The sequence below is a fragment of the Mycena indigotica genome (assembly GCF_014461135.1).
Source record: "Mycena indigotica strain 171206Taipei chromosome Unknown Mind.scaff0007, whole genome shotgun sequence".
NCBI lineage: Eukaryota > Fungi > Basidiomycota > Agaricomycetes > Agaricales > Mycenaceae > Mycena > Mycena indigotica.
In genome coordinates this window covers 2,533,369-2,553,559 of record NW_023503006.1, presented here as the reverse complement: position 1 = coordinate 2,553,559, position 20,191 = coordinate 2,533,369, and the positions used below count along the sequence as shown (strand labels likewise).

The 20,191-nt window shown below is 51.1% G+C and overlaps 6 protein-coding genes across 6 annotated transcripts; 2 read left to right on the top strand and 4 right to left on the bottom strand.

The window, feature by feature from the left end:
• Positions 1-113: 113 nt before the first annotated feature.
• On the bottom strand, positions 114-3,345 carry MIND_00858200 (TTK protein kinase; the record flags this gene model as incomplete). Its single annotated transcript, XM_037365245.1, has 10 exons — positions 114-155; positions 206-411; positions 463-874; positions 928-1,086; positions 1,137-1,493; positions 1,550-2,097; positions 2,145-2,174; positions 2,225-2,359; positions 2,409-2,546; positions 2,595-3,345. 10 exons carry the CDS (start codon positions 3,343-3,345, stop codon positions 114-116), a joined length of 2,778 nt encoding a protein of 925 aa, XP_037218487.1.
• Positions 3,346-3,881: 536 nt separating this feature from the next.
• MIND_00858100 (2-nitropropane dioxygenase) lies at positions 3,882-5,415 on the top strand (the record flags this gene model as incomplete). Its single annotated transcript, XM_037365244.1, has 11 exons — positions 3,882-4,233; positions 4,284-4,292; positions 4,341-4,374; positions 4,426-4,468; positions 4,525-4,573; positions 4,624-4,667; positions 4,715-4,799; positions 4,849-4,862; positions 4,921-4,933; positions 4,981-5,249; positions 5,296-5,415. 11 exons carry the CDS (start codon positions 3,882-3,884, stop codon positions 5,413-5,415), a joined length of 1,032 nt encoding a protein of 343 aa, XP_037218486.1.
• Positions 5,416-5,480: 65 nt separating this feature from the next.
• Positions 5,481-9,639, bottom strand: MIND_00858000 (Glycosyltransferase family 1 protein; the record flags this gene model as incomplete). Its single annotated transcript, XM_037365243.1, has 22 exons — positions 5,481-5,690; positions 5,741-5,759; positions 5,805-5,892; positions 5,938-6,093; positions 6,145-6,295; positions 6,342-6,443; positions 6,490-6,558; positions 6,606-6,636; positions 6,681-6,761; positions 6,811-6,825; positions 6,873-6,897; positions 6,944-7,036; positions 7,083-7,104; positions 7,152-7,190; positions 7,241-7,253; positions 7,300-7,370; positions 7,419-8,053; positions 8,104-8,514; positions 8,565-8,717; positions 8,771-8,846; positions 8,896-9,068; positions 9,120-9,639. 22 exons carry the CDS (start codon positions 9,637-9,639, stop codon positions 5,481-5,483), a joined length of 3,153 nt encoding a protein of 1,050 aa, XP_037218485.1.
• A 160-nt stretch (positions 9,640-9,799) lies between these two features.
• MIND_00857900 (Glycosyltransferase family 1 protein) lies at positions 9,800-15,468 on the bottom strand (the record flags this gene model as incomplete). The annotated part of the gene is made up of 12 exons (XM_037365242.1): positions 9,800-10,033; positions 10,087-10,152; positions 10,207-10,326; positions 10,377-10,733; positions 10,784-11,015; positions 11,066-11,151; positions 11,201-11,232; positions 11,538-12,409; positions 12,457-13,982; positions 14,032-14,302; positions 14,353-14,781; positions 14,834-15,468. The coding sequence occupies 12 exons, from the start codon at positions 15,466-15,468 to the stop codon at positions 9,800-9,802; spliced, it is 4,860 nt and encodes a 1,619-aa protein (XP_037218484.1).
• Positions 15,469-15,692: 224 nt separating this feature from the next.
• Positions 15,693-16,114, top strand: MIND_00857800 (zf-Tim10-DDP domain-containing protein; the record flags this gene model as incomplete). The annotated part of the gene is made up of 4 exons (XM_037365241.1): positions 15,693-15,758; positions 15,803-15,898; positions 15,946-16,027; positions 16,080-16,114. 4 exons carry the CDS (start codon positions 15,693-15,695, stop codon positions 16,112-16,114), a joined length of 279 nt encoding a protein of 92 aa, XP_037218483.1.
• A 599-nt stretch (positions 16,115-16,713) lies between these two features.
• Positions 16,714-18,674, bottom strand: MIND_00857700 (Glucanase; the record flags this gene model as incomplete). Its single annotated transcript, XM_037365240.1, has 9 exons — positions 16,714-16,739; positions 16,789-17,026; positions 17,079-17,665; positions 17,716-17,809; positions 17,860-17,892; positions 17,948-18,174; positions 18,224-18,358; positions 18,410-18,459; positions 18,514-18,674. 9 exons carry the CDS (start codon positions 18,672-18,674, stop codon positions 16,714-16,716), a joined length of 1,551 nt encoding a protein of 516 aa, XP_037218482.1.
• Positions 18,675-20,191: the final 1,517 nt, after the last annotated feature.

Sequence of the window (20,191 nt, the reverse complement as noted above, 5' to 3'; positions counted from 1 at the left end):
ATTTTGATAGGGAACAGTGCAGGATGGGGGAATTATGCGTGTCCAATGCTACAAGGAGAGTGTGTTTCGAAAGCGAGCGACAGCAAATGCAAAGGAAAGATAAGATTCAGACTTCAAGGCTGTTCTTGAACGGTTTTTAGTTCCACAATTAGACGCTGAATACGTGGATTAGAGAGCGGGAAACATATCCATCGGGTTAACTGACCTCGGCTTCTTTCAAGAGCGCAGGGAAGCTAACGTCAGGAGCTTCTCCCTCGCTCTTCTGACCTAAGCCAATACCGTATTGTAACAATTGAGCCATGTAGTGGGGCGTTATAATCGTCTCGTTGTCTTTAAGGGCTGGGGGCGGCGGTGGTGGCGGTGGCGGTGGGGTTGGTGGAGGAGGCGGGGTTGGAGGTGGTTCAACGAGGTCTAAAATAGATGCTTGATTAAAAAAAACACCAGGAAAATAGAAACACGCACGTTCCCTCATGTCCAGCCAATCGTGGGCCAGAAGTTCCGGAATTAACGATCTCTCTTTGGGATTCCTCTTCAAGCACTCCTTCATGCTCTCAATAACAGCCCGGCTGACCCGTTTCTTGAGATGTTCCGCTCTCTTTGGAGGTGTTGTGCCACTAGACGGCGAGGATGACTGTTTCATCTGACCAGGCAGAATGGGGGCGGTGTATTCGGGAAACGTGATCGCGTAGTCGTCGTTTGGTATGGCTTTCATCTTTTGGTAGACGGTCAGGTGTTGGAATGGGGGATGGCCGTATATCATTTGGTAGAGGATGCAGCCCAGAGACCAAACATCGCTTGACCTTCCAACTTTGAGACGTCGCATGCCCTCCGGAAGCTCTATCGCTTCAGGGCTCATGTAGTTGACTGTCCCAATCTAAGATTTCCGTGTAAGTAACCAAACAAAGAAAAAAGCAAGCATTCGCTGACCTGATGGTCGCGCTGAATATTGGTGGTGTCGTTTGCAATAGCATTCGCTATCCCAAAGTCAATGAGCTTCAGCTGGCCTTTCACCAAGACGAAGTTGGCCGGTTTCAAGTCAGAGTGTACGATCTTCTCCTCGTGGATAATATCAACGGCTTGGAGCATCTGTGAGAAAAGTCAACATAGTGATTCTCTCGGTAAGTTCTCTCCAGTACCTGCTGCCAGTAGTAGGCGACCCATACCATGTTGAGCGGCTCCTTCAGCTGCTCACTAATAAGCCGCGCAAAATCGGTTTCGCCACATTCCATGACCAGAAACAGATGGCCTTTACCGCCTCCAGGGCCAGCCTTCACTTCAGAGTCGATGAGGCGGATAATGCGGCTGTTTCCTTCGAGACGCTTCAACAGAGCGATCTCGTTCATGTATCCATTGAGAGTCTCTGCGTCCGTCCTGTCCAAAGACACACGTTTAATGGCGTATATGTCGCTCGCAGTTTGGTTGAGCACCCGGAAAACCCGGGATGTGCCGCCTTTGCCAATCATATCTAGTCGCTGATAGATCTTTTTGTTGACCTAATGGATAATGGTCAGCGTCGGCTCACTGGCGGTGACTATCAAAAGGTACAGACCATGAATGAACCACGTTGCTGCTGCTGCTGCTGCATGGGCATTTGGTACATTTGTTGTTGCATTTGCTGCTGTTGCTGGATTTGTTGTTGTTGCTGAATTTGTTGCTGCTGGGTTTGGTACTGGGCTTGTGCCGCCTGTTGTGAACGCCCTCGCTCCTTGTCGCGAGCATAGTCACGTTCCTTCTGACCATCCCAGTCCGGGCTGTCCTGCTCCGCAGTCCACGTCCGGGCGACAAGGGTCTGCGTGGTAGTGGGCACAAGTGTTGTCCCGCTGGTGGTCGATGGCTCTGGCGCTGTCCCGCTCCGACGATGTTTGGCAGCTGTAATTGAGGATGATGATGCTGAAATTTGCATCGCACGTGCCGAAGGGGAAAGTCTTGCAGCAGGAGGATTCGCAGTGGATGGAGAATTGCCTGAAGGGTGAGGAGCCGCAGAGCGCAAAGTATCTGAGTCACGCCGCCTGTGAACACCGTATGATGGGCGAGAATATGTCTGAGGGTCGTGGGTCGGGGAAGGAGATTGTTGATGCGTTTGTTCATCGTACCGCCCTGCAGCAGCGGTTAGATATCGTTTGTTTAATAGAGGGAAAACCCACGATCAGGCTCTTCGGATTCTGCACGATAACCTGAAAGAAAGTATCAGTGTCAGTATTGGACAAATGCCAAGTAGACTAACGCTTATGATCTTCAATAAGCACCCTCCTGGGACCGCTGCTACCACCTTCTGCGCTCGAGAAGCCCAAACTGGTCGTCGGACGTGAGGTAGAGGGATGAGCTGACGCTTGATAATGCTGGTAACCTTCATCGTTGGCTAGTGAAACAAAATAAGCCGCTGAAGATAATCAACGGAGGCTGCATACCGAGAGCATCGCTGAGACTAGCCGACCGTCTTGGCCGGGATCCCGTCGAGCTTCCCAGCGAAGCAGAGCCATGTGAACGGGACCGAGATAGAGCTTGACTGTCGCGAGGAAGTTCGTACGCCTGGGCAGCCTCGTCTTCTGGGAAAAAAGTTAATTGGACAGCATTTCGAGTTCACATGGACTCACCAAGGTCGGTTTCCTCAGCGGCCGGTGCTTCAAACGTCTCTATCTTGCCAAAGGTGACAGCGGCCGGACGCGAGGCAGGCAGTCGCTGAGCCGCTCTTTGACTTGAGGCGACTGTGCGTTGAGTTGTAGCTTGTTGTGAACGAGCTGCTGAAGTAGAATAGGCGTCTGTTCGATTGCGAATGGGAACAACCAAACGCGTTGGACCCTGTGACCTCGTAGATGGTTGGCCGGGAGTTATTGTGGCGGAAGAGCGGGGGAAATCGTCGTCGGGAAGGGGGTAAGAGTTTGGTCGACTGCCATGGGTTCCAACATTCTCTTTCTCCTCGAGTGTGAGCTCGGTGAAACGCTCTTTGTCTATATCGCGGCTGTCGATGGGCACGCGTCTGGCAAGGGGCCGCATGGCCCGTAACGAGGTGGCATGACCAGGAGTGAGCGCTGTGCTTGCGGGAGTAGATGCCACACGTTGGAATGAGCGTTGAGGGGGTGGTTGGCTGGTGCCCGCGGTATAACTTTCGCTCCTCGAAAGGCTGGAGCGGCGGGACGGGATGGGAGACGGGGGTTTTAGATGGATGTCGAGCAGAGACCGTTCCTCCGAAGTGGCTGAGCTGGACGACTCCCGATTCTTCGAAGTGCGAACAATGATTCCGTCTTCACCGCAAACGTAGTCGAATGAAAGGTCCTCGATGTACGACTCGGAAGATGAGTCTGAGCTGGGAGAAGGAGCGATTGGAGGGGTGGAGGGTGTAGCCATCGTCGAAGAACGAGGAAGGGAGGTGAAAGGTTGGTTCAAAGCCAAAATCAACACGAGGCTTCAACGTAGTCACAAATGTGACCCTAAGCGCGGTCACATGATATCACATACAATCTGTCTTTCAGCTGGTCGGGACTTGAAATAAGGTGGGGATTGAAGGTCCAGTCAGGCCACAGTGTATACTCGAGTGAAACAATGCCATCTCAAGGGTTTCTCGGGGATATTGGACCGACTTCGACGGCATTCCTTGACTAGTCTCGTTCAAAGGAGAGAAACAAATGCTCGTTAGCTGGAATATACCGCATGATGGTCCCAGAAGTCCTTGTGACTCTAGCGGCTGGTACCTCGCGCGTTGACCTTAACCAAACCTGCAAAAGCAATGCTGTGACCGTCCCCCTTTCGCGCTCACGGGATTTATTGATGCCATCACGTCACAGACTCGGAAATCACAAGTGTCGGTCAGCGACCATTCCGGTTCGGTTACTTTTCGGGTCCTTGAACCCTTCCTCTACCCCCGCTCCTTGAACAACACTATCATGCCCATAACCACCTCTGTAACCAAACTCCTCAACATTCGTGTCCCTGTTGTCCAAGGTCCGCACTTCAGTTCTTCTGTGTTCACCGTTCAATATACGCCAGGGGGGATGCAATGGGTTGGCCTCCCGAAACTGGTGGCCGCTGTTTCTAATGCCGGCGGCTTGGGTGTAATCACTGCCTTGACCCAACCAAATCCAGAGGCACTGCGAAATGCTATCCGCGAGACAAGGAAACTCACCAAGAAGCCGTTTGGTGTCAACATTACCCTACTCCCGAGCATCAACCCTCCGGATTACGCCGGCTACGCACGAGCTGCAGTCGAGGAGGGTGTTAAGATCTTCGAGACCGCAGGTAAACCTCATGCTCGACGTTGCAGCCATCTCTGACCTCTCCGCTATTAGGCAACAACCGTCAGTTGTAGCGTTTGGCGGCGGAATGACTGCTGATTGCCCTTATAGCTGGCCAACTCATTAAATACCTCAAAGAGAACAAGTGGGTTATGTTGTCAAAAGCAGATTCCGCAGCCGCTGAGCTTCTAAACAGAGCTATAATCATCCATAAGTGTACCACCATCCGCCATGCCAAGGTTTGTGCCTCCACAATTCCACAACTCGGTAATGGTAATCACCGGTGGTATCCTAGAGTGCGGCAAAACACGGTGTCGATGTTCTCAGCATCGATGGGTTCGAATGTAGGTCTAACAATCGTTGTTCTCCATTTCCAACTTGAACCTGGCTCTAGGTGCCGGACATCCGGGAGAGGAAGACATTGGTGGGCTGGTGCTGGTACGAATCGCCACAGTCCCTAGCTTTATCTAATCAACCATCCATAGCTGGCGCGTGCTGCGAAGGAGTTGAACATTCCATATCTGGCTTCGGGGGGCATCGCTGACGCCCGAGGCTTCGCTGCAGCATTAGGTGCGATATTCAGTAGACCACCAGCACTAACTAACAGATTATAATGTAGCTCTTGGCGCTGCTGTGAGTATCTATTACCTGTTGGAACAGCGTTAAGTATACTACGTCCTCTCTGATATAGGGCGTCAACATGGGTCCGTCCTTTTCCTCCTCCTTTTACCGCTCCTCACACTATTCACAGGAACGCGTTTCATGTGTACGGTGGAAGCACCTATCCACCAGAACATCAAACAGAAGATCGTCGACTCGACTGAGCAAGACACGACCCACATTTTCCGCACTCTCCACAACACTGCTCGTGTCTTCAAGAACAAGGTTTCTATGGAAGTTGTGGCCATCGAGAAGCGTGGCGGTGCCAAGTTTGAGGATATTCGCGAGCTTGTGAGCGGCCAACGTGGACGACTTGTCTACGAGAACGGTGACCCAGACTACGGAATCTGGACTGCTGGTGTTCGTTCCCTTTCCCTACCACCATTCACGTGCTATATAACTCCAGATCGCGATTGGCCTGATAAACGACATACCGACTTGTGAAGAGCTTGTCAGCCGACTGGAGAGTGAGACTGAGCAAATCATCAGCAACATGAACTCGCTCGTTGTCAAATCGAAACTGTGACAAAAAAGGGAATATTATCTATATAAAGGATTTTACAGTAAACACTACAACAAATCAAATCAAATCTAGTGCGAATGGTCTCGTATTTTCTCAATATAAGCTCCAGCGTGCTGCATGTAAATGTACATCGTGTGGATGGCAGTGTGGACCCCATCTTCTGCGCGAATCTTCTCTCCAACAGCAGCAGCCTTCTCCTTCATTACCCGATTCGTCGTCGCGGTAATCAGAGCGTCTGCGAGGTCATGTGAATGTAGACTGGGGACCCTCAGCCCGGCCTACGATGATGAATCAGCAAATAACACAAGCAACTTGGCAACAAACACACCCCAAGATGTTGCACCCGACTAAACAACACTCAGTTGTAGTACTGAACACAAAAAAGAACGCACCTCGCCCAGAAGAACTGGTCGCCGAACCAAGGTTTGATCAAAGTCGGTATACCCGCACGCAGACTGGCTCCAGTCGTCCCAGCACCGCCTGTTATCGAGTGTCACACCAGAAGGGTAGCGCTGGATTTCATACCATGGTGCATCGCCGCATCTATCCTCTGGAATAACCAGTCGTGAGGTATCGAGTTGACGACATAGCATTCCTCCGGGATCTCCACCTCCGGGCCCTTGTCGTTGGCTTTACTCATTCTGGCTGACCATCCCTTGGAGATGATTGCTCGAACGCCGCCTGAGAGTGACTATAAGCAATCAACCAAAGCAATGCGCAAAATTAGCCAACTCTTCAGAACGGCTTTGACGATGCGAGCAGTAACCCGATTGGGATTCGGGACCGTGATAGAACCAAATCCGATGTAGACGATTGGTTTGCCATCGCTACGGGCCTTGTCCATCCAGTGCACAAGGTCCTCTGGGGGAGTCCAATTTGCACCCTGGTCAACATCAAACATCAAAGTCAACCACCATCAGGCAAAGTACCTCGGGGTTGTCCAAGAACCAGTACCCAGACACATTGATAGCGTCTCCCCAATCCAAAGGCTTCGGCACGACAGCCGTGGAGAAGTTATATATAAAGGCTATCTAAAATCATTGAGCTCGAGTAGTGAAACGGGAAAAAAATAGTTACCTTGCCCTGATCCAAATGACTGAGGTCCGTATGTGGGATTTGCAGCGTGTGTTTTCTCCAGCGATTGATCTAATGCGATGGTAAGATGCACGAATAAGAATATTTGGAAGCTCTACTTGACCGGAGGTCGCCGTCCACATAACACTGCTGCAGAAGAGTTAGGTGGAACATTTTTCCAAAGCAATGCTTACTTGAACAAGACATAGCTTGCAGAGTTGAATGTCGGAGCATCGACAGGAACACTAAGGAATGCATGCGGAAAGTCGCTAGTCCTTGTTGCGAGTCAACACAGCAATCGAAGCAAGGACGTATAATCCTTACTTGGTCCATGGCATTCTATGGAGCATAAGCATCTTTTTAGCAGCCAAAGAAGAACGGCGTACGTGAAAGTTCTGAAGTAGGGAATATCTGACGCAGAATGAGTTGACAGTGAATATTCTCGAGGGACACTCACTCAGAGCTTCAGCAATATGCACACCTGCCATCGCCGAAGGCGATTCTAACAAGACATCGGCTCCTTGACATGACTCCCAAGAGTCAATAAGAACTAGGGAACGTTGAGCGGCAATCGAATGGAGCATAATGAATTGTACGTTGATCAAGCCATGGCCGGAACTACAAGACGGTCAGTGCAACGGACTTAAAAGTAGAACAGAACAGACGTTTTGCAAGCTCTCTTTGAAAAACTCCGGAGAGAACATCTCAAAGTCAACAATCAGCAGATATCGCATCTGGGTGTCGAATTAAAGACCTTGTTTTCCACACTAAAGATCGCTTAGATAAAATTAAGATTAGATTAGATAAGCAAACCTCAATTTCATCAAGGCTCCAGGATCTCCTCCGGCCTGTTTGTGCGTGATACCAAAGCTTTCTACCCAGGGCTGGAAAGTTAGATGAGGGAGTTTCAGAGGTAGCCGATGGACTAATACCTTATATTCATCGTGTGTCACTATCGTCACTTCATGACCCTCCTTCATCAGCCCCAAGCCCAGCGCAATATAGGGCTGCACGTCTCCTCTAGATCCGATAGTCAGACAGACAAAATGCTTCTTCTCGCTTTTGACCAGTAGTTGCGACGGTATATTGATAAGCTTGGGAAATTTCCCTCTCATACTAGGTGGCGCTCCGACCTCTTGAACGGCAGCAAAGGTTCGTGCGAGTGGAGAGAACAGCCCCGTCATGGATCGTGTGGGAGTACTCACTCCCGATGATAAAGAAGTGTCGCTGGATGACGAGCTAGAATGTGACAGTGCAAGAGCCGTTGGCCGCTGCGGTGCCTCCCGCGCATGCTTGACCAGAGCATTCACCCGTTCCATCGCATCTGTCCGACCTTGGACAGTCCTGAATTGGAATCGCAAGTCAGGGAGACCCTCTAGTTCGATTGCAAGTCCATAGGAGCAGCCGCGAAGGAGGCTAAACGGCTTCGCTTCCCGAATGAGGGAGACATGAAGACGGTAACGCGCATCTTGCTGCGTGAGGAATTTCGCCCAGAAGCCGACGTAGTTGTCTGTGACGACAAAAACGCCGCCGGACGCAATCGTGCGATACAACCGGGCTTTAGTCACTAGAGACCCGTCAGATCAACATCGAAGTTGAGTAATGCAAAAGACCAACTCCAGAAGGATTTTTCGGCAGACAAGCCAAGGACTTTGCGTACTGAATCCTCTTTCATATTTGTGACGGGAACGGTCGGAATTGTCTCCGCAAAGCTGATAGGACCCATATCGACGAAAATGGGCGTCTCATCAAGCTCCGAAGGGCGACTTTCGCGGAATTTGTGGTAATCAGCAACGATCTCAGGCAGCTTTGACCACGCGGGGAATTCGTAGATGCAGCCCATGCGAACTTTCCTTGGACCATCTGGTGCGCCAACATCAATGCTGAGAGTTGCAATACCAGGCATTTTGGGGTCAAGGAACTCGGCGGAAGCGATATGGGATAGCGGGCAGCTCCATCTGATACCATTCTCCGAATTTCCAGAGTCGATAGCCTCCCGTCGTTGATGTCGGTAAAGGAACAAGGCGCCTGCAACAATCTAATCAGTGGGGGTACATCAAAAAACACCATCAACGGACCCGAAAGTTCTTTCCGCCAATCCACAGCCGATTCCTCGGTATCAAATTCTGCAAATCCCGAGACGTGCTCGCGTTCAAACTGCTCGTCGAAAATGAGTTGTATGCATTTTGGCCGTTTGGGGTCGAATGGCACGATGCCGTGAATAGCAGATACTAGACATGAACGTTGTCAAGAGTAAGTCTGCCGAACGAGAGAGGCTACAAACAAAGCAGAGTTCGAACAGGCTTCAGTCGGTCTTTGTCTTTGCTAGATGCATATGAGCACAACATATCCGGTGAAAGCTGGTACGTTAGGTTAACAGCATGCTCGAAAAAGGAAAATATCACTGACTTCCATCCAAAGACGACGGCTGAAGCGCAGGCCGGGACGGTGGATGACTGCTGGACCCGCTCGCAAGATAGTTGTCTGTGGGTTTGGGTTTGCTGCCATCAGCGACGCGTGGAAGCAGAGTCGGTGGGTTGTGAGATGAATGACTCCAATAATCGAGACCTCCTTGAGCAGTCCTTGAAATATAAATTAGCTAGAATAAACACAGTGAAGGAGGGGAATCGCACCTCCGTCCGTCTCCAAAATGAGTTTCTCCTCCTCCCCCTCCGGGGCTAAAGCGCCAAACTCATCGATGAGCATGCTGACAACCGTCTCTGCATCGAATTTCCATTCGTCTGTGTCGAGAGTTGCCGCGCGATGAAGTACGGGCTCTACATCGCTCAGAGGGCCTGACGATTCGGTTGAAACAGACGCGTCATCCCCCTCCAGATATGACTCTGGCTCTTCTTCAAGAATGCTGCTCGTCGGTGAGGGTGTCCACGAGGGCGTAGTGCCGGCTGCAGATATTTTCGCGGCATGAGTGGCTACGGCAACTTCTCGTGGTGAGAGATGCTTGGCTACAAGTTCTTCAAAGCCGTTTGCCGAGTCTGGCCGGTCCTCAATGAGGCCATTATTGGCGAGAATACGTTCAAACGCAACCGCCTCTGAGTAAAAATGGTCAGCGGACGCAACAGGATCGGCGCCGCTGAAGCTATCGTCGTCGCTGGTGGTAGTGTCTGCTCGGCTGGCAGACGTTGAAGAGGACATTACACGGCGCCGGCACACTGATCACCAATTTAAGTAACGCCGATCTTCTCTCGTGACACACGCCGACTACGTAATATCGATGCGCGTTTGCCCGGTCATGATCATGATGATGTCAGGGCGGGTATCCGGCCAAAGACTATGACAGGTTTCTAAAACATACTCAGCTGGAGGCCGCCTTGCGGAGTAGTGCTCTCCTGCCCCGAACACCCTCTCTCAGTCGGTCTAACACGGGAACAGTCGTTTCCCATGATATGCAAGCATCGGTGACCGACTGGCCCCATTTTAAACTTGCTAGCCCAGTGGTGGGAATGTCCTGCCGACCCTCCACAAGATTCGACTCAATCATGACACCCATAATCAAGGAGCTGGTGTCCTCCGATTCAAGCTGGTGGGCCTGGGGGAGGGCAAATAAGTAAACTCTCCAGTGCAGCGCTACATATAACCCACGATGTCTTCTGCAACTATCTTTTGGTTTTCGTGTTGCTTTTGGCTATTTCCGTGGCTGCAGTCAATCTGTTGGGACAGGTTTTATCAACTCTATCGCCTAACCAGTGAATGCAGGCCCACCATGATTTTCTGCACCACTCCAGCTTTTTTAAGTTTGGCGCCGGCATCGCGAACGAAATCAGCAGCATAGTTGGGGCCTGACGCTCCTCCTCGTAGAATAACGTGAACATAAGGGTTGCCCTGTTGATATTTCAGGGAATTGAAAACGCGTTAAACACGTTTTGACCAACCTCGGTCTCTATGATTGAGCTAAGCCCCTCCTTCCCGACACTCAGGAAGACATGACCGCTCTTGGCCGCACGGCAGGCGTCAATGGCAATTCCAACACTCCCGTCCGTGGAGTTTTTGAAGCCCGTAGGCATCGACAAAGCTGAAGTTAATTCCCGATGGACCTGTGACTCTGTTGTTCTTGCCCCGATTGCACCCCAAGACACGAGGTCTGCCGTATACTGCGGGGAAATCGTGTCCAAAAATTCACATCCAACAGGAAGACCAAGTTTCGCGATGTCAAGTAAAAGCGTGCGGGCAATGCGTAGTCCTCTGTTGATTTGGAACGAGCCATTCAATTCCGGGTCATTGATTAGTCCCTGCAGTAGGCGTTATCGACTTGAACTCGATGCCGTTGGATCTTACTCACCTTCCACCCAACTGTCGTCCGTGGTTTCTCAAAGTACACGCGCATCACAATCAGCAGGTCTTCTCGAGCAGTGTCGGCATAAGCTTTGAGTAGCTTGGCGTATTCAAGGGCAGCTTCGGGGTTGTGAACAGAGCACGGCCCGACAACGACGAGCAATCGGTCATCGTCGCCTTTCAAAATGTTTTCTACTTCCACTCGGCCTTGTAGTACAGTGTGTGCAGCCAGGAGGGTGCTACAAACGACATGAGAGCGAGATCGAACGTGCGCAGTGGCTATGATTACAGTGGAAGGTCTTCTTGTAGGATTTGGGGAGGAATAAGTGGTCGTGTTGATTTTACGCGGCTGTTTTCGAGCCTGGAAAGAGCGTCCTGTGTGTTCGGTTGAGGAATAGAAGCCAAGAGGCAGAACCCGGTTTACCCTGAAAGACATGGCCATGTTGAGATCTGAGTCTGGAAAACTCACATTAGATGCAATTTATATAGCTTCCAGGCTCCTACTGACTCGGACTCTTTGTTGATGCCATGGCAGTGTTACGGAAGGTCGAGGTAGACGTCAAGTAAAGAGTGGACTAGCCGACAACTCGAGGCAAGAAGAAAACCTTCAGAAAGTGACTCGACATGACATCATCAGGCATCAAAAAAAAGTCCCTGCACTTGGTCGTCTACTAGCAGATAAGAGTACCTGTACACAATATAATTACATGTTAGATTTGTTGTAGATTTTATGGTTTAATTTCTTCTCTTTCTCCCTCTACTTCCCTTGGGTTTAGGACGAATTGTCTCAGCCACATGTTGCTGCTCCTCGTCCAAAAACCCGACCACCGATATGTCATCAAACCTCTCCGCCTCTTCAACAGCTAGTTTGTCCTCTGGTCCCCAGCCACTCTCATCAAGCTCCATTTCGTCTTGCGCACTCGTCGCAGGGGTTGAGATCGATAGAACTGAATCTCCACCGGTCCGAGAAGGTGATGTGTTTGCCGACAAATCGTCTTCTTCCCCATCGACATGAACTTGCAAGAAAGATTCAGGCTCTAGGCGAGCAGGTACTCCAATAAAGTCCTCGTCTTCTTCATCAAATTCGAGAGGCACACTGGCCTCGAGGTCGTCTCCACTGACATGCCGCACAATTGGCGGCGACCGAGCCAACTGCCGTTGCCGCTGATGACGCATCTCTCGTTTGATTCGCCCAATACCTTCAGCCACTCCATCGCCCAATCCAGCAGCAACCGCTCGGATCGGAATACTGCCACGGAATGATGAGGGTGTCCCGTTAGGTAGCATCGGTAATACCGGTGGAGGGAGAGCATATTGAGCCCCGGCCAAGGCACTGGCGAGGGGTTCATCAAACGAGGCCTGTGAGTTGCGGTTTCGTCGATGAATTGCTCGTGGTGATGACGAAGTCGCAATACCCTCCACGAATGCTTCTCCACCCGAAGCGTATGTCCCACTCACTTCCACTTCGCGACGGACGTCAATTTTGGCCCCGCGAAGACCAAGCTGGTATCGTCGGATAAGAGCATGATAATCTTCACCCAAGGTATAGAATGCGAATTGGTGGGTGAGGTAGATTGGTCGAGGCAGCACACGCGGCGTTGAAAAGGTTGACAACTCTGCTTGAGAGAGCCAACTATGGAAAAAACGTTAGTCTTAGGAACCCAAAGAACAACAACATACTCTTCCTTGACACTGTGCGTAGTGCTCTTGATGAGACCTTTTCGTGCAATATCGGTACGTCTTATCTCAGCCCAACCCTTCCTCCTCCGCAAGTTCCAGGTGGCAACAGCGGACTCCTTTCCACTTAACTCTGCACCGATACCATCTCCACCAGTTGTAACCGAACCATGCGCTGGACCAATTGCCTGTTGTGTTGAGCCTCCTCGTCCAAATGACGAAGGATAAGCTGGAGGACTGGCGCTTATGCCGGAGCCACCTATCAAGCGTCCTGTTGGCAAAGACATGCTAACTGGAAGTGGAACACCCATTGTAAGAGGAGTCGATACTTCCATGGTCAAAGTAATTCGACGCAAGGTAAGGATACCATCCACAGGGTCGAACACAAGGACCTCTTGAACACCATTTGGTTGTGCGTGCGATGGCGAGGCTGGACTTGCAGGTGAGCGTAGTGGGTTCGTTGGAAGCCCTGACGAAATCGAAACAAAGGAGATAGCGAGTGGTGCCAGAGGAATCGAAGCAAAATCACTCTCTCCAACATGCTGCGTGGATTTGGCCGGTAAATGCATTCTTGTCAAAGCATGCACATCAGTTGGCGGTCCATCTTTCTCAGACGGGAGTACACTGAGCGCACCCAGTGTAGTTGGTCCAAGCTCTGCATCCCGAACTTGCGCCATTAGATGACTACGCAGGTCTGCCTTTCCACCATAGGGGTTGACAGCGAACACGTGGACCGTCCGTCTTCGAGTGGAAAGAGCAATGAATCGTCCATCATGTGATCCTGCAACGGTCTCTATGACTGCGTTAGTGCGCCCACGACGAAGTTTGTACAGGTTGACTGGATTCGAGAGTTCCGTTTCCATATGGCGAGTGGTGGGGCGTATGACCCAAACCCCAGCGCCAAGCCCATCACGACGAACAACCACTAGCCGAGTTCCATCTTGCTCGAAATATAAACCTCCGACTGGATGCTTTCCTGCGGTGAATGCATGCAAATCTCGCGGAACGTGCTTGCCACCAATCAGTGGCTCCAAATCGACGATCCGAACCCACGATCCAGCGCCACCCTGAATTGTCGCGAGTCCAGCAGCAGCAAGAACGTTTGATGAGGCTTCTAAAACCGCATTGCCAACTGGTGAGCCACCAAGCATGCTGACAGCATTACTTGCAGCAGGGGCGCTGCGTGAAAAGAATCGACCGAGTGTTCGACCCCAGCCGGCTAGTCCACTATCGCTTGTCGGAGATTCAACGCCAGAGGCGAGATCGGATGGTTGCGCCAAGAAAGCGAGAAGACGTCCATTGAGCGCTGCTACAGGTGTGCGAGGAAGATGGAGCGCATTGGGAGTATCGTTCAGTGGTGCTGGATGAATTCGACCGGGGGGTGAAGAACCATACGATGAGGACGCCGAGTTAGAGCCCAGTGATGAGCTTAGTGGTTGGGGGACCGCAAGTAGACCAGAAGGAACCACATGGAGAACTTGCAACGACGACCGAGCAAGTATTACTAGCGCAGGCGGAGAGTGCGTTATCTGCGAGTTATTCAGACGGGACGCCTCCTTAATGAAGAATAAAATTTACCACCAATACCACTTTGCATGTTGCCTCGAAACCACTAGGTGTACCGATGGCATCCTCTGACTCGCCAATAATCCTACGTCCGGTAATTTTCCGTTCACGGAAACTGCCGCGACTAAGACTATCGCTAGAACCACGGCGACGATGATTGGCGTCGGCTTCGTCCTTGACAGCTTCAAGGGCCGCAGCGGAGGGACTTGAAAAAGGGCGAAATGGGTGCGAGACAACTACGCGTCCGAGTGTCAAATTGAAGATGTACAAGGAATGAGGAGTGCTAGTAAGATAATTGAGAGAGCAATATGAAAGAAGTACCTGAGAACTTACAGAATTCCAATGTCGACACCATTCTTTTCGCCGGGTAACACAGCAGCAGAGAGAACAGGGCCCTTCATGTCATCTGGTCCACCCGGAATGCATATATTGGCGACCTCCTTGATGCTGCTCAAAGAGCTGGTGTCCCAGACCTGGACACCTCCAGCATAGGCAAGGATGAGCAAACGACTGCCACCACATTCCGCCCATCGCGCGCCGACAATCTCATCTTCGTCTTCTTCTGTTTGTGACTCGTTTGAATGTCCGTTCCGTTGGTTCGTTGATGAGTAATGCATCGAAGCCCGCCGACCTTCGCCACTTTGGTGTTGATAGTTGGTATACCCTGAGCTCGCATAGGCTGTTGCCGTACTTGTTACTGCCTGAACTGTGCGTAATGCAGCTGACAGAGCAGACAACGCTCTTGGTGCGGTTGCATGTGACCTGGAAGAGATAAGACGAATGATTCACACAAAAGAAAAGGTTGAGAACGCACCGAGGGGCTTGGGGTACTCGCATATGTCCGTCTTCATTTGGGGATTGTCCGTAACCAAGGTGGTCTGAGACACGGGAAGGTCCGGGGGACGAGGAGTGGCGAGAAGAACGACGACGACTGCCTTTGAGAGTAGGCTGGTGATGGCTTTGGGGGGTTGGAGGATAAGGTGGCTCGGGGACGCTTTGAGTGTGACGGTCGGGTGTCGGTTCCGAAGCAGGTTGCTGGATGAATGTCTCAACGTCATCATCGACAGCGACAAGCATTGGCTGGGGAGCAATGGTAGTTGTCGACTCCTGCCCAAGAAACGTGTCCTCTATTCCAATGTCAACCAATGCTCCTTCGGGGACGGAGACAACCGAAATAGGTTGTGGGACTGGCAATGGCTCGTCGTCGACCTCGTCAGGTAAAGGCGTTGGGTATTTGCTTGGGCTGGCTCGAGGGCTGAGTCTATCGTCTGGGATAATGATACCTGTTGTTGTAGGAGGCGAGCTGGCAAGAGGAGAGGCTGGCCCTGGTGACACCGCTTGGGACGACATTGCAGTGACCTCTCTCTGTTGTCGCTGACGCTGCCGTTTGGACAAAGGACTGCCCGTAGGAGGCGTGGAAGAGGGTGTCTTGGCTGCGCGAGAGGGCATGCTGACGGAGGTAGTATATGACGATTAAGATAACAATAGATGAAAGGGATTGTGTCGTTTGTTGGAATAGGAAAGCGGTTGTGAGGGTTTGGAGGATCTCATGGGCTACAGCTTAAAGATCCTGGGTGCGAGTCAACAATTAGACTCGCGCCATGGCACAGGGAGAGAGGTAAGTGGAGGATCAAAAATGTGTCACAACTCCGCGCTTTGTTGTTTTCACCGTCATGGACTTTTCAGGTCTTTCAAGTGCAGAGCAGGCTCATGTCACCAAACTTGTTGAGAAGCGTCAAGTATATATCCTGCATCTCTATCCTTCTACACTAACCGTCTCCAGTTCCAGGGCTTTCTTACCATGTACGGAAAACTCGTAGAGCGCTGTTTTAATCACTGTGTCAACGACTTTACAAGCAAGTCGCTGTCCTCGAAAGAGGTTTTTCCAACTGAAGCGTCAACCATCTCTTGCTCAATTTTACCCAGGAGCAATGTGTCAATAATTGCGCTGAAAAATTCATGAAGCATTCGGAACGCGTCAGTGCGCGGTTTGCAGAGATTAATGCTGGTGCGTTGTTGTCTCCGGTTCGCCACCTTCTCTTACTGATATCGGTCTGTAGAAGTCATGGGCAGCCAGAAAAATGTCTCCGGTTGATCATCCATGCCCTCCGTCTATAATGCATGAGGGACTGTCGTTTGGGGGCATCCAAGGGCATATTATTCTTTTTGCCAGCCTTGGCCGAAGTCCACATTAGATCCTATCGGTAACTCTACACTAGAACCTGCTATTTTGTCCCCTCTCCACCTTTCGAGTAAAACTAAGAAGGCCAGTAACTACTGGAAGTTCTCAATGGGTTGGTACATCTTATCCCAATCCAAAACTGTTGTGCGTTTGTGACGGTTGCCAGTGCACATCTTTCCCCGACCTCGAACTTGATGTTGATATGCTTTCGCGCATCCTACCCTCAAGACGAAGGTGAATGTCTTTTGACTCTTCAAGCTGGCACATAGCTGTCTATAGAGTAAAAACCAGCTTCGAGGCAATTTCGCCACGATCACCTGACCACGTTTCCCATTCGCAACGCGACAAGTATCGCCTTATGAGCGGTGGGTATCGCAAACACACCATGAGCACTGGTATAGAATACATTAATTGGTCGTTTTGAGTCGGGACATTCGTGGTACAGAGTGTACATATGTTGAGAAAAGTGTGATATTGTAGGCTATTCTACCCTTGGCCCTCGGGAGACCTTTTTATTTGCGCAAGCACTGTGAGTAGTCTGGGAGAGCATCAAAACCAGCGAAAAAGTCAGATTAAAAGGAACTCACATGGGTTGGAGTAGACGCAAGTCAGTCCGGCGGCACAAGTCGTTGATCCGTGCCAGTCCTGGCCACCACATTGTCCCCATTCGCCAACTGGCGAGCCAGTGGGTTGGGCAGCGGAGGATGTTCCGCTGGGGCCAGATGAAGCGCTGCTGCTAGAGCCGCCGCTGTAGGTAGAGCCGATGGGACCAATCTTGATGTCAGAGAATATGACATAGGCACCAGACTGCTGGCTCTCGACGTTCTGGAAAAGAAATGATTCAGGGTATCGAAAAAATAACAGGAAGACTGCAGACCTTTGGGTCGCCAGAGGTTGCGTCGCAAGGACCACGGCTGACACCGGGGGTAGTGGCGCTCTTGTTCAGGGGGTAGTTGCTATCGAGCCAAAGCATGGAAGCCTCGTGGTCGTCCCAGACCGAAAGAGATAGAACCATACCCCTCGAGAGGGATCCACCCATGGTATTAAGTCCACCACGAGCAGAGAAGCTGTTGGTGTCACCAAAGGCCGTCTTTTGTTGTGTGCAGAAACTGTCGGTGATCGAATTGCTTGTCGTAACGCCGGCGATGTTGGAGTTGGAGTTGGCGATGACCTTGCCGTTTTGGACGTAGACGCGACGAATTTCAGAGAGCGATCCAGAGCTACCGCCATTGCTTGAGATGAATTGGGTAACGACGGTGATGGGTTTGGTAGTGTCAATGGTGAAGCCAGACCCGGAGCCAAGGAACTGCTGGTTGCCCATGCGCCACGAGTTAAAGTCACAGCCATCCTTGTCGCAGATGCCATTATAGCGGTCGGAGCCACTGCCGCAGTCGAGTCCGGTGCAGGCAGTCTGTTTGGTGACAGAGCAGGGATGGGGGGTGTAGGCCGAGCCATACTGATTCGCTGAATTCCACGTTGAGTATCGAACAAGGAAATTCTGCGGAGCACAATACCTTCCCAGATGTCCATTTCGTTGCAGCAGGTACCTGTAGATCCAGTGCCTGAGTTGGCATCGCTGGCAGAACCCGTCCAGTTAACGACATTAGCCTGAACACCGTCAGCAAATCATTCCAGTTTCATTCCAAAAGAAGCCTGACCTGGCCACCGATCCATTTCAAGTCCCGGGGACACTGAAAGAAAGAATTAGATAGGGAATAAGATGCTTGGAACCATGGCTCAACGTACTTGAGAGTCACAGTAGCCGGTTCCATACTTCGCGCCAGCCTTGTTGCCAGGGAATCGGGCAAGACCACCATCAGAGTCCATCTCCGAGAAATACAGAGCGCCATTGAGGCCACAGCCAAGGTGCGACATGTCAACAGTGAAGGTGAACTCTTGGTTGATCAACTTGAACATTTGATAGGCAGTGCCGCCAGGCGCCGTCAGATAGACACGAGAACCGACATTCGAGCCTAGGAGGAGATTTAGCTGAAGTTCGGTGTGTTGCCAGATTGGGCTCACCGGTCTTGAATTTAAGAGTGAGGGCACTTCCAGAGGTGGAGATGCCATATGTGCCCGGGTAGTCGGCCCCATCGAGAGCGCAGTTGGTCGCACATGTGGTGGGGTCTGGGCAAAGAGTTTTATCCCAAGTATTGCCTTTCGGTTTTGTTATATATCATGGCGCTGTGGGAATATATAGGCGCTCACCTGTGTAGCAGTTGGTCGAGCCGTTGACACTGTGGGTCCATCGCCAGTTGCTATTGACGGATCAGCTGATCGCTTCTTCAGACCTGGTGACAAAACAAACTCACGAATCAAGAACGACGGCAGTGTTAAGGGTGGTGCAAGAACCGGGGGCCGTACATTGCTGCATCGGCAAAGCCGGGTGGTTTTCGGCCTGAAGAGTGGCGACCTGCTGGCCGTGGGCAACAGCGAGGAAGCAAAGCGAGAGGAGAGCGGTGGCTGGGAACATTTCGAATTATCCGAGCTGGAGCAAAGTGAGCACGAGTGAGGGCCGCGGCCAACACTGTCGACAAACCTGGGCGAAGGAGGCTTTAAACCTGTTACTAATGCTTCTTCAGCTCTAAATGCATAATGAAAAGGGGGGGACTGTACCTGAGAGGCGCAACGGGTTGTTGAGACTGCTAATGGTCAGAAAAATGGTGGTGTCTTTTATACAAGCCAGGACGCGATAGCCAAGCCCTCGTGAGGACCCAAAAGATAGCCGATTTCACGAATTACGAGGTGGGGAGGATATATTTCGGCACAAGAAGATTATGGTGGACGCGCATACCTCGGAACGATGTGAGCAGTGATCACTGGGCCAAATCATCGAATCAAAGCGGCAGGGGGTCTCCAGTTGGGGTTGATTTACTGAGAAGCTCGCGGTTAATCTACGGAAAAGGTAGACATAGCTCAGGCTACTGCTTGCGATATGAAGCTCGGTCGGATCTGTTGACAGATGTTGCTTCTCAACAGACGCGGGGGAGCGCGGAAGGCGGGGCAGGTGACGCTGTTCGGTCGCTTTGGTTGACTTTTGTGCCAGGCGAATCACTACCAACGGTGTTGTACTTCAGAGTTCATTTTGCCGAGCTTCCTCCCATAGAAAGTTGTAAACGTTTGCCAGTTACAGGCTCGTGAAGATGGAGGTGAAAATGAAAACAAAACTTGACTGACGTGACAGCGAAATCTGATGCGTGACCGCTTCGATCACTTACAGTCACCTGCAGGTTCAAGTTGTATTGCAAGGCGACCAGCTGGTCTTGAAGCGTAGAAGACTCTCATGCCGCCAAAAAAAGCTTGTCTCGAATAAGGAAAGCGCTTAAAAGCTCCACCAATAACACATTTCAAGTTGGAGCCAGTTTCGTTCCATCCAATGGTCAACTTGTGCAACAACCACATCATGGACGACCATACGTCGTCAAACGGAAGCCCAAGGCGACATCGTGCACGGAATGAACTGAACGCAAAATTATCGGACTTCGAGATAGGCCAAACATCGACGTCACAAGTTGTAGATTGTCTTGTCGGCGTCAGTAGCTTACCTACCCTTGCTTGGTGTCTTGGACAGGACTTTCCTCGCCCCTTCGACTTGATAACCAACACAGGGACTTTTATGTTAGGTGGCTTGACTCTTTCAGCTCAATTTCTCCCTAACTGCCTGTGATCAAACTGGGGACTGAGCTGACATTGAACGCCCTCGACCCATGAAATTTTTCGTTTCGTTGATAGAGGGCGGCCTTCAATGGATGTACGTCTTTTTCATGGTACTGTGCTGCTCCAGAGCCTCAAGTTCTTCTCCGACTTCTTCAGGCCTCATATATATCTGATAACAACTGGCCAATGAAACGACCGTCAACTGACTCGACAAAAGTTGGCTATGAACAAGCCCGCGAATCGCATCTCTACCCTACTCATTTCGTGTCTGCCGCCGGCGCGTGCTTGTCAGTAAGATTTCATTACACGTAAATCTTCCGCGGCCGATTATTG